The 12016-nt window shown below is 43.7% G+C and overlaps 1 protein-coding gene across 2 annotated transcripts in view; it reads right to left on the bottom strand.

The window, feature by feature from the left end:
* The window catches only part of PTPRR (protein tyrosine phosphatase receptor type R), a 283812-nt gene that overhangs the window by 8209 nt on the left and 263587 nt on the right, over window positions 1-12016 (bottom strand). For both annotated transcript variants that reach the window (XM_004700448.2, XM_004700449.3), the window contains one exon: window positions 10257-10370. In XM_004700448.2, the coding sequence (XP_004700505.1) occupies window positions 10257-10370 (114 nt within the window). The remainder of the gene's footprint in view (window positions 1-10256; window positions 10371-12016) is intronic.

Below are 12016 nucleotides of genomic sequence, written 5' to 3'. Positions count from 1 at the left end.
CAGATGACGTATGTACAGATTGTGATGAGTTGTATGAGCCCCTAATAAAATGATTATTTAAAAAAAAAGAAAATCGCCAAACTAGAGTCATTAATCAAAAATGTAAACAATGATCTGACACATACTGGAAACATTTTTCTCTCCTGTCTGGGAAGTCCCAAGTGAGCCCTTTAAATGTCACTCCAAAATAAGGCCCCTAGCTTAAGGATGCAGGAGGACAGAGGCAGATTTTACCACTGACTCTCAAAAAGAGAATTAGACAGACTGTTTCCTGCTTTTCGGGAGGTGGGGGTGGGGGTAGGGGAGGAAAAGGAAAGACAGGCCTTGGAACCAAATCTTCTTTTATGTGCTTCTGTGCTTCACTTCCCAAACTCTCCTTTCAAATTCGTCCAGCGTCCAGAGGTGCCAAATGGGTGAAAAAAGAGAAATACTATGTTGAGGAAAAACTTGCAAGAGGTCAACCTGCAACTGGCGTTGTGCCTTTCCTCCCCAGCCAGATGTCTTCTGAGGATCACGTTGCTGCCTTGCCGTTCTCCTGTAAGATCTATGTGGAGGTGGGGCATTTTCTGAGTTTCCATAGGTGACTGTTCTTTTTTACAAGGGGCAGATGCATCTCTGACACTCAACGTGTAAAGGCTTTTCTCTCACTACCTCACGCTAAAAACTTTCACAGGGATAAGGCTAAATGAAGTAAATGTGGCGAAGCCTGCATCGCCTCAACTCTCCTTAGTAATAAGGCGGTGCAGTCACAAATGATTTAGTCAGATTTAAGAGTTAAAGGAGTTAAGCAAAATAGGAAAGGGCTTTCTAAATAATAACTTAAATATAGTTACCTGATTATATTGTGCCCTTTTCCCCACTACACATTTTGAATATGGTTATGTATGTGTGTATGGTAACCTTCCATGAACGGGAAAATGATGGAGCAAAATAACCCGTTCCACAACTATGCTGGCCAACAGTTCAGTGTGCTTCACGTATTTTAAGCAATCTAAACTGAAACCATCAGAGCTATACAATTGTCTCTGGTTTATAAAGCAGCTAGTTCAGGGTCATTGTCACAGACCAGATTAGAATGTGAACTTCCTCTCTCTCTTAATCTTGGACTTAACCTACTTAGATCTTCCACCCAAGAAAACAATTGCCTTTGGAACTACACAAATTCAGGATATATATAAAGATGGTAGACATTTCTTCCATGGCATTGAATAAGTCATCCACCCCTTTAGTTCTTGGATTTTTACCTGAAGAGTCAGAGATTTTTCAACATACTGGAGAGCATAATTCTTTTGAAAACAACCTCTTCATTAGCCAGTATTTGACAAATATGATGACAGATGATTACTGCCACTCCACTATTCTTCATTGTTTGAATCTACCCAGAGGGGCCTTGGAAAGAATCTGCCCTGGAAACCCTCTGGGGCACAGTCACTCGGCCATGGAGTGGTTTACATGTGTATTACTAGTTTTCAGTTCTACATAGGAACTGTTGTGGGTTGTATAATAAAAGTTAATTTTGAAGTACTGTAGATTCAATATCTATCAGGTTGTATCAGAGATAGTTTACTCTTAAAAAGGGATCTGTCCTTATGTCAGAAGAAGGAAGTCTGGTGGGGAGGGAGCTCTCGAGTTGAGTTGTTAACTAGCGGCTGGGGGTTCAAAGCCATCAACCCCTCCTTGGGAGAAAGATGAGGCTTTCTGGTCCCATAAGACGTTACACTCTAAGAAACCTACAAAGGCAGTGCTGTCTATCCTGTAGGGGTCTAGGAGTGGGAGTCAACTCGATAGCCATGGATTTGAGTTGAGTTTTATGCCAGAAGATGCTGGGGGCTACTAGCACACTCCTTCTTGCCTTTTTACTGCGGAAACTGAAGAGCCTTACAGTGGACTAGAGGTCCCGATGGAAATTAGGAGCAGGCTAGGATTAGCACTAAATTCGGCAACAGCTACTACAGAGATCTCTGCCTTGCTTGCTAGTGGCCATTGGCTTACCGGTCTTACCACCGGGTGCTCCATCCCAACTGACATACCACCCACCTCGTCTTTTAATTAAAAATGAGCACAAGCAGAATGAAAGAACGATCCATTCTAAATAAAACACCCATGGGTGCCTTGTACTGAATTTGAACTCCAACTTGGGGAAAAACAAAAAAAGCTCATTTTAGTTTAAAATATGCTCACAAGTATTAGAGAAAGGAATTACAGGCTCACGAGTCTGCAACGTGGGCTGGCGCCTCTATTTATAGACGTTGCTCTAAGGCCAATGAAAATAATGACTTGCCAGAGAACGGGGAGTTGACCAAATGGCTTTGTCTCTGTTGCTTCACTGGAAACATCCATTCAGCATGAACATTCTCATCTCTAAGCTGGACCAGTTGAGATTTTAGCAAACACTCAGCATTATAAATATCTGCGATTTGAATTTAAATGATATATTCCTGTCATGTTAAATAATGATGATCCAACATAGCAAATGCTCTCAATCGGCAGGCATGTTGCCCCTGCTTAAACTCTTGACTTATTAGTCAGGAAACAGCTTCCATTTCAAGTGTTCACGTGCTGTCGTTTTGTTTGCTACAAGCTGGGCCTGGGACTTCTCAGAGGGGGGAGGGAAGGGCACACAGTGTACGGCTTCGGTAACATGCATGTGTGGGGTGGGGTGAAAGGGTGGGGGTGCACTGTCTAAAGCAGTGGTTCTCAACCTGTGGGTCATGACCCCTTTGGGGGTCAAATGGCCCTTTCAGAGGAGTCACCCGATTCATAACTGTAGCAAAATTACAGGTATGAAGTAGCAATGAAAATAATTTTTATGGTTGGGGGGTCGCCACAACCTGAGAAACTGTATTAAAGGGTCGCGGAATGAGGAAGGTTGATAACCAAAAGATAGGAAAGAAGCTTACAATCTGCGAGAATATGCAACATCAGTGCACTGATATTTTGGTCTCACCTCAAAGGTCATTGGGTGGCTTAGAGGTGCCACCAAAGAAAGGCCTGGCGGTCTTTTATTAAGATCACAGACAGGAGAACCGGATGGAGCAATTCTTCTCTGACATGCATGGGGTTGCTCTGAGCCATACTCAACTTGGCAACAGCAGTTTGTTTTTGCCCAGGTTCAAATTACTAGCCCATCACCCGTCTTCTCTTCATTATCAAATTTATCGAAAAAATAATACATACTTATTATGTTGCATCTTCACTGCCTCCCGTTTAAATGTTGGTAGGGTCAAATGCGTTGTGAGCGAGATCTTAAATGAAATTAAATGAGCTTTACTGGGGATATTTTCAGGTTCTTTAGCCTGTTACTGTTTACTCTGAATTCCCAAGTAGAGAGGGATTGATAGATATCGTCATGTACATATTCCTCAAGGTTACTTCAGAACCTTTGCCCTTCCCCCTGGACAAGGTCTGAAGGGCCTGGAACTGAAGTAGGCTCTCAGACACGTGTGCTTCGGGCACCACACCCTGAGAGCCGCAGTTAGGAAGTGTCTGTCAGGGCTCTCTTTCAACTACACCTAGGTGTCCAGTAAGTGTCTGCTGAAGGGACGAATGTTCGCCTAATCCAGGAGCACAGGGCCCGGGAGACAGGGTGCTGGCCCATCTACAAACACAAATCCCAAATGTACCCCAAGGCCAGGCTGGTTTCATGGGCTTGTGACCTGTCAACAATACAACCCATCTCTCCTTAGGCTCAAAAGACTCTGCTTGGGTTACATGCTTAGTTAGCTGTTACCATTCTGCAATTGAAAACATTTTTTTCAACCAAAGGGGCTATGTTTTTTTTTTGCACTGGGCCCCACAAATCCTATGGCTGATCTTACCTAATGAGGTGCTTACTAGCTTACTTCTGATCCTTTCTAATGTCTCCCACCTTCTCAGGCCCCAGACACAATCTTCCAGTCTTCCCAAGAATGGAGTCTCATCAACGGGTTCCCTGCTTCGGGGCACAGCATCAAAACCTGCATTCTGAACTCTCCCTAGCTAGACTCCCTGGCTGTCATTCTGGAAAGGATTAAAGTGCTAACAGCTGAGAAGACCTTAAGTGTTGCCTTCACCTTTCACCCCCAGGTTGAATGACAGTAAGAAAGGAGGGGCTGTGTCTCTAAAAATAGTATTTGAGATTTTCACCTTTCATAGAAATTGTAGGCATTCACCATAGATGGGACGACACAACTGTTTTTTTCTCCCTCAAAGTGTACTGTTAAGGCAACTGCTGACAAGGGCATGATTCCTCGATGAAATGACCCTCATGAATAATGAACGTTGCTTTAAAAACTATGGTGTTATACTGTCATTGCATTTTTTAATTGGCAGAACACTATCAAAGAGATGCATCTTTGTCAGGCAGTTTTGCAATAATCCAAGAATCTGCTTGCTTTTATCTACAAGATGCATAGCCTTTGAGTTATAGATCAGAGGCTTTAGTTCCAAAAGAGGTCTATATTGCTACTCTCTAAGGGATATGATCATAGACAAATTACTCGATCTCTTGAGATATTTGTTTCCACATTTATAAATAGTGAGGGGATAAAGAACACCTCTTTTCCTACTTTCAGGCATATTTTGGGTGTTAAATTAGGTGTATGTTTTGAAGACTATTGTGGGGACCTCTGATTAAATACATGTCCCCATTATGACACTGTGCATTCTGGAATGTCTGAAGATGGATTGCAAGCGGGAATCAAGGAAGCCAACGAGAGTGGGATATGGAGACAAAGTTTAGACAGATGAGGAAGGAAAATCAGTAAGGGAAGAAAGATGAATACTTGGATTTGTTGAAGCCACTTTCCCCTTTAGTGGCATGAGTCAAGGGCATGGTCAATGGCGCTAATCAGCTACAAATTGGAGTTTAAAAATTAATGGCACTTTTTAGGTGTCATCAAGTTGGTCCTGACTCATTGTGACCGTATGTCCAACATAGCGAACACGGACCAGTCCTGGGACATTCCCGTGATTATTATGCTTGAGCCCATTGGTGCAGCCACTGTCCACTCCTGTCATCCAGAATTGTCCCCTTTTTTACTGATCCTTTACCAAGCATGATGTCCTTTTCAGGGACCGTTCTCTCCAGATAACATGTATAAAGTATGTGTAGTCTCCCCACCCTAGCTCCTAAGGACCATTCTGGGTATATTACGTTCTTTTCTTTTTTTTTAAAATCATTTTATTAGGGGCTCATACAACTCTTATCACAATCCATACATACATCAATTGTGTAAAGCACATTTGTACATTCATCGCCCTCATCATTCTCAAAACATTTGTTCTTCACTTAAGCCCCTGGCATCAGCTCCTCATTCCCCCTCCCCCCTCCCTCCCCGCTCCCCACTCCCTCATAAGCCCTTGATAATTTATAAATTATAATTTTGTCATATCCTGCCTTGTCTGACATCTCCCTTCACCCACTTTTCTGTTGTCCATCCCCCAGGGAGGAGGTCACATGTAGATCCTTGTCATTGGTTCCCCCTTTCCAACCCACCCTCCTTCTACTCTCCCAGATCGCCACTCACACCACTGGTCCTGAAGGGATCATCCACCCTGGATTCCCTGTATTTCCAGTTCCTATCTGTACCAGTGTACATCCTCTGGTCTAGGCAGACTTGCAAGGTAGAATTCAGATCATGATAGTGGGGGGCGGGGGGGTGAGGAAGCATTTAGGAACTAGAGGAAAGTTGTATTTTTCATTGTTGCTACATCGCAACCTGACTGGCTTGTCTCCTCCCTGAGACCCCTCTGCAAGGGGATCTCCAGTGGCCTATAAATGGGCTTTGGGTCTCCACTCTGCACTCCCCCCACTCATTCACTATGGTAAGATTTTTTGTTCTGATGATGCCTTATACTTGATCCCTTTGACACCTCGTGATCGCACAGGCTGGTGCGCTTCTTCCATGTGGGCTTTGTTGCTTCTGAGCTCGATGGCCGCTTGATTACCTTCAAGCCTTTAAGATCCCAGATGCTATACTTTTGATAGCCGGGCACCATCAACTTTCTTCGCCATATTTGCTTATGTACCCATTTGTCTTCAGCGATCGTATCATGGAGGTGAGCACACAATGATATGATTTTTTGTTCTTTGATGACTTATAACTGATCCCTAGACACCTCGTGGTCACACAGGCTGGTGTGCTTCTTCCATGGGGGCTTTGTTGCTCCTGAACTAGACGGCCGCTTGTTCACCTTCAGGCCGGGGTAAACTGCTTTCAAGACAGACGTGCTTGCTTTTCTAGTGGGCCATGGTACGTTCAATATACTCTGCCAATGTCAGGATTAAAATCATTTATTCTTCCTTATTCATTGTCTAGTTCTCACATGAATTTGAGGCAATTAAATATGTCATGCGTGCATCAGGTACATCTTCGTCCTTAAAGTAAAATATTTACTCTTTAATACTTTAAAAAGGTCTTGTAAAGCACATTTGCCCAATGCAGTGAGTTTCTTGATTTCTGGACTGCTGATTCCATGAGCACTGATTGTGGAGTCGCTCTAGTTGTGAGCATGCTGGTTTCTTCATGTTGATGTGCACTGCATGCTGAAGGTTGCAATCGTGGGGCTTCATCAGCAAGTGTGTTACGTTTCAGCAAGCCAGGTTGTGTCATTTGCATGTTGCGCATAAGTCTTCCACTGATCATGACGGTGCATGCACACAGTCCCTCTTCTTGCACCCCTTGCTCAGCATACAGTTCGAACACATGTGGTGAAAGGATGACACAGCACCTTCCTGGATTTGAAACCACTCAGTATCTTCTTGTTGTGTTCCAGTCATGGCTCTGGGTCTGGGTACAGGTTCTACAGGATTGCAACGAAGGATTCTGGAAAGCCCATCCTCCGCAAAGTTATCAATAGTTTGTTGTGCGCCACATAGGTGAATGCCTTCTCATAGTCATTAAGAGCCAAGCAAACACCATCCTGGCATTCTGTGCTTTCACTCCAGACCCTCCTCATGCCTGCACTCGCCTTCATTTCATTCTGTTTGATGCCTCAGGTGAAATGCTAAAGAACTGAAGGGGGAGGGAGGAATCATGCGCGTGGGGTGTGTGTGGCATGGGGGGCGTGCGGGGCACGGGATAAGTGGGGGAGTTTGACACTCTGATTGGGAGAGTGAACAACAGAAGGCAGAGACCAGAGAGGAAAATTGCTGTTGATCCTGGGAAGGAAGGAAGGTAGAGGGGAGACCTTTCAAGGAAAGTTTTAAGGAGAGGATCCGCTTCATAAACAATAGAAGCAGCTGCTCAGAAAGAATGCATGCAGTGGGGATCCTGATAAATATATCAGATAGAAAGATGTTGAGACATATATTGGCAGTACTTCAAATCTCGGGTGGTAAGGCGCCTGTGGGCTTCAGATCAGTAGAGAATTTGGCGATGTTTTGAAGATCCTATCGGGAGTAAAAGGACAACCCTTGTGGGAAAACCTTGGCATTGACTCCAATTAGCAGGCCAAGGTTAAAATTTCTGACCATTTGCTCTAGGGAGGAAGGAGCAGATAGAAAGAGCATTGTGATATGGTTTACAACAAGAATAGTTTAAAGAATGGATTTGTGATGCCATTCAAAACGAAAGGACAACTTGGTGGGCTTGGCAAGAGAATATGACTAGGAAATAGAAACCGAAGAGGAGGTCACTTTCCAAGGGTGGGCAGGAGAGGGGAGGGAAGATGGGAGGGTCAATAGGTAACATGGACTTGCAGTAAGATACAAAAAGGTAGATGAGTCAAGCCCATTTTCCAGGGTGGTGTTCCAGAGGTAGGGCAAGTCATCCTGGAGGCCAGCGTGGCATGGAGTCAGGTGAGATCTGTGCCGGCAGCGGGTGCTCATGGAGCTCTGCCATTGAACAACAGAACAAACCCAAACACAAAGGGACACCCCGAGAAAACCAACAAGCCAAGCCAAACCCAAACAAAAACAAATCAAAACACCTAGAAATCACTGCCATTGAGTTAACTGACTCATCGTGACCCTATAGAGCAGAGTAGAACGATCCCTTTAGGTTTCTGAGCCTACACATCTTTATGGAAGCAGAGAGCCTTATCTTTCTCCTTTGAAGCAGCTGACCTTGAACTGCTGACCTTGTGGTTAGCAGCCTAATCCTAATGTGATGCTCCACATAGGCTCTTTATGGTAGTCAAAAAGCAGTGTTCAGGGATATGAACTTCTGTTCCTACAGGATTTTGAGTCCAGTGACGAACTCTTGTTTACAAAAGCACAAAGCTGGAGAAATCAAGGCCACAGCAGGAGCAGGTCTGATCTTTTGACCTGCAACTGCTCTTCTGGGTAGATGAGGGCAGATGACAGAATCGGAGTGAAGCTTCTGGAATCCACCATCGTTAGAGATGGATTACATTGGATGGAAGGGGAGGGGATAGCAGGAGCCCTAAAGGGCAATTACAAGAGAAGGAGAAGAGAAAATGGGGGAAAATCTTAGGTACCGAAAGAAAAGGCTTTTTTGGAAGCATAGTTATATATGTGATATGGGAAGGGGGATGCTATAGGAAGGGGAGGGAGGGGATAAGAAACCTAGATTAATCACTCTAGTAACTACTTCATAGGTCTAATCTCATCTAACTATTATAGTTATCTTGTGAGATATATTCCAAGTGGCTCCAAAGTGTTTGTAGAAAATGGAATTGGAAGATATTATCTCCAGTTTATAGATGTGTGTTTAGGACACACATCTTTATATGTTGATACTAAATCTAACTAAACTTAATTAAATTCATATTATATGCCAGGTACTTTACATAGATTGTCTATTTTAATCTTGGCAATGGCCTATGATATATATGTTATGGTTATTTCCACTTTCCCAGAAGAGAAGTGAGGCATAAAGAAGTTTGCTCCTTCAGAGCCACCCAAGGTCACCCGACCTGAGAATGATGGGAGCCAGCCAACAAACCCTGAGAACCTCTTAGCAGAGCTCCGGATCTTAACCAGCATGATGAGCAGTCGCTAAGAAGGGAGCCAAAATTAAGAGTAAAAAGAGAAGGGAAATGCACTTAGAAAGACTTTAAGGCTATTATTTAAAAGGAGACAAACAGTGGTCGGGATGGAGAGATGCCTGAGAGAGGAGACCGGGAGCTCTGGAGCAAAGAAGGAAAACCTAACCTGGACTGGAGGACTTACATGTTTAATTTTCAGAAAGAAGAGAAACTTTTAAAACATAATTCTAATAACGATGGCCAAACTGTGCAAGTGCTATGTACCTCATTCAATTTTCAGAACAGCAATTTGATCCCTTTTTGTTGAATGAAACTTTAAAAGTAACGGTACAGTTTCATCTTTAGGAAAGTCTAGGTTATAGGCTGTAACCCTCTTTGTTTCATTACTTCACGGAATTTATCTCTGTCTGAAATTAATGCGCATATATTTTGTTGTTTCTTATCTATCTTTCTGTCTGTCCACCTCTGAATTCTGTAAGATCTGGGGCTGGGGCCTCATTCATCTTGGCAGACGCTGTAAGTGTAGCATTGAGAGCAATTCCTAAACGACGAAGGCATATTTACTCTGTGAATGAATGAATTGAAAAAGTTCATTTCCCAGTATACTGAGTTGCTGATCATAATGGTCAGCAACCTATATGACCCTATGGCCCTTTCTCTCTGTGACCCCTGGCAAGAAGCCTCTGCTCAGTGTTTTCTATCATGGGCTCAACTATTCTTCCACCCACATACGTGTAGTAATGGTGTGAGGAAGAGATGTTTATTGTCAGGCTCTGAAACACAGTATAGAAGTCCTCACAGAAGTGATAAAACTACGTGCCTATAAGACACTCCTTGATAGTAGTACCACACATGTGTCATTTTAAAGGCTCAAGACCTTAAAGGCAATGAGTAAGTCACAGGAGAATGCAGAGTATGTAGAAAGGGAGTGTTGTTTATTGTTCAGTATGCATGAGTGGGCTTTGACTATCATAAGCAACTTTTGTACAACAGAACCAAATATTGCTCGCTCCTGCACCATCCTCACATAGAAAGCAATAGAGAGTAAAATAAATGAGGAGCAGCATATAGGAACAGTCTGTGTGCGAGATGAAGAAAGATTAAGTATGGATGGTAGGCTTTTGAATTTTTGGAGGATTGGTGCTATGAGTAACAGGGGGACTTTTTAATGGATATGTATGATTCAGCATTTTACACAAATCTTTTTGGCGACTGAGGGGTTGGGTGCCTGGGAAATTTACAAAGCCCAATTGATCAGATCTGATTGTGGCTGCTCATGCTAGTCCGAAGTGAAATCTCACTTAGGAAATCCTTCAAGCACCCACCTGTCCACACGAAGCTGGCAGACAATGCTTAGGGGATCGACAACTCCTTCTTCTTTCAACTGCTGACAGCCAATGGAAGTTGCAATGAAACATCCAGTTCTACCTATCCCTGCACTGGAAGGAAAACATAAAGATAAAAGATGGAAGAACGATGAGAAAGGTAAATGATACTCTTTTCAGTGAGTCATTTTTAATCTTTTTAAATGTGAACACTTAGTAATAACAGCCATAAAACAGGTCTATGTATTGAGTAATAGAAGTTGGATCCTGTGTTAAGTTGCTTCAAGTACATATTTTTTTATTTAGTTACGCCCAGGGAAGTCCAAAAGTTTTTTCTCCAAAATAATAGTAACAATTGTGAAACAAAAGATTAATGGGGGGTGGGGGGCTGCTGCTCTGGACAAACCCCGTGGTTAGGTCTATGCACGTCTGCAAGCAGTGCTTCCAGCTCTCTAACCTTTCCTCAAAGAATTCTCAACTCTTCGGGTGATAGCATGTCAAAATGGCAGTTTTGACATCTTAAGGGACTCGGATTGTGTCCCTTTGAAATGCTTTTTTGAGTTTTAGGAACAACAAAGACCAGGCCGGTTGGGTGGACGGAGAGATTTCCCAACAAAGTTCTCCTGGGACAGCCCTTGCTACCCTCTCACCAATGCAATTTCTAAATTTTCCTAAAACTTCTTCCAGGCCTCTGTCCTTCAGGAAAATCTATCCAAATTACCCTTCTGAGCTCTCAAAAGACAGTCACCGTTACCACTTCTGAGCTGACCGCGATGCCTTCAATTAATCTCTGAGATCTCACCGACCCTCCTTGAAACACCTGATCGCACTGAAAACTGCTGTTCTGGGTGGAGCAGCTCACAAACTGGCTTCAAAACGTCAACGAGTTGGGAAGATGCGCACTAGAGTTTTGTTAAAGATTTTTCTATTGCTACTCACTACAAAACAATTTTTTTTCTCATGACACAGATGCATCTTTTTTTTTTTGTAAGGCCCCCTAATCAAACAAAGAAAAATGCATTACTAAGAACTCATCGACCACTGTCCTGAAGAGGAGCATTATGTTGAAACATGTTTAGGGTGAGACCTGTGCGCGCATGAAATGGAACCATCGCAGCGATCCTTTTTCACTGACTCCATTCTGGGTGAGTGGGAGTGCAGTAGGGCAACGGTGAAGCACTTAGGTGCTAACCCGAAAGACTGGTCGTTTGACCCTACCTGGCGGTTCAAACCCACTAGGTGGTTCCAGCTCACCTGTTGCTCTCTGGGACACAGATCTGCTCCCAGACATGTTACTCTGTCACCTGAGGTCACTGTGAGGCAAAATCGTCTCAGCATCTACCAGCAGTGGGCTGAGGAGCAGTTGTGGGTGGGAAAGGCAGGGTAAAGGCATTGCAATTGTTCTGGACTAGAGAAACACCAGGGCCTGAACTTCGGTGAGGTATCAGCAGCATAGAGGCCAACCTTTAGGCATCCACAGTTTGAGACTTGCACATGGCACTGACGAGTGAGTCATATGTCAAGTTCAATGCCAGGTCTGGAGTCCTGGAAGCATGAGGGCCCCCTGAGCTCGAAGGGAATGAGGACTGATTTGAGGGAGAGCGAGGGGAGCAGGGGTGTGGATAGACTCCTGTGGAGGATTGTAGATTCTCTTTGTTTAGGAGAGGAAATGTCTAGAAGCAAACATTTCTAGGTCACTTAGATAGAGGCGATAATTCAAACATGTCCAGCATGTTTTACATTTTCATTTACCTTAAACG

This window comes from Echinops telfairi, unplaced genomic scaffold (assembly GCF_000313985.2).
Source record: "Echinops telfairi isolate 266 unplaced genomic scaffold, ASM31398v2 ScPeMD7_2;HRSCAF=8, whole genome shotgun sequence".
In the NCBI taxonomy this organism is placed as follows: domain Eukaryota; kingdom Metazoa; phylum Chordata; class Mammalia; order Afrosoricida; family Tenrecidae; genus Echinops; species Echinops telfairi.
Note: the sequence above shows the minus strand (reverse complement) of the source record. Positions and strands in the feature narration are given on the sequence as shown.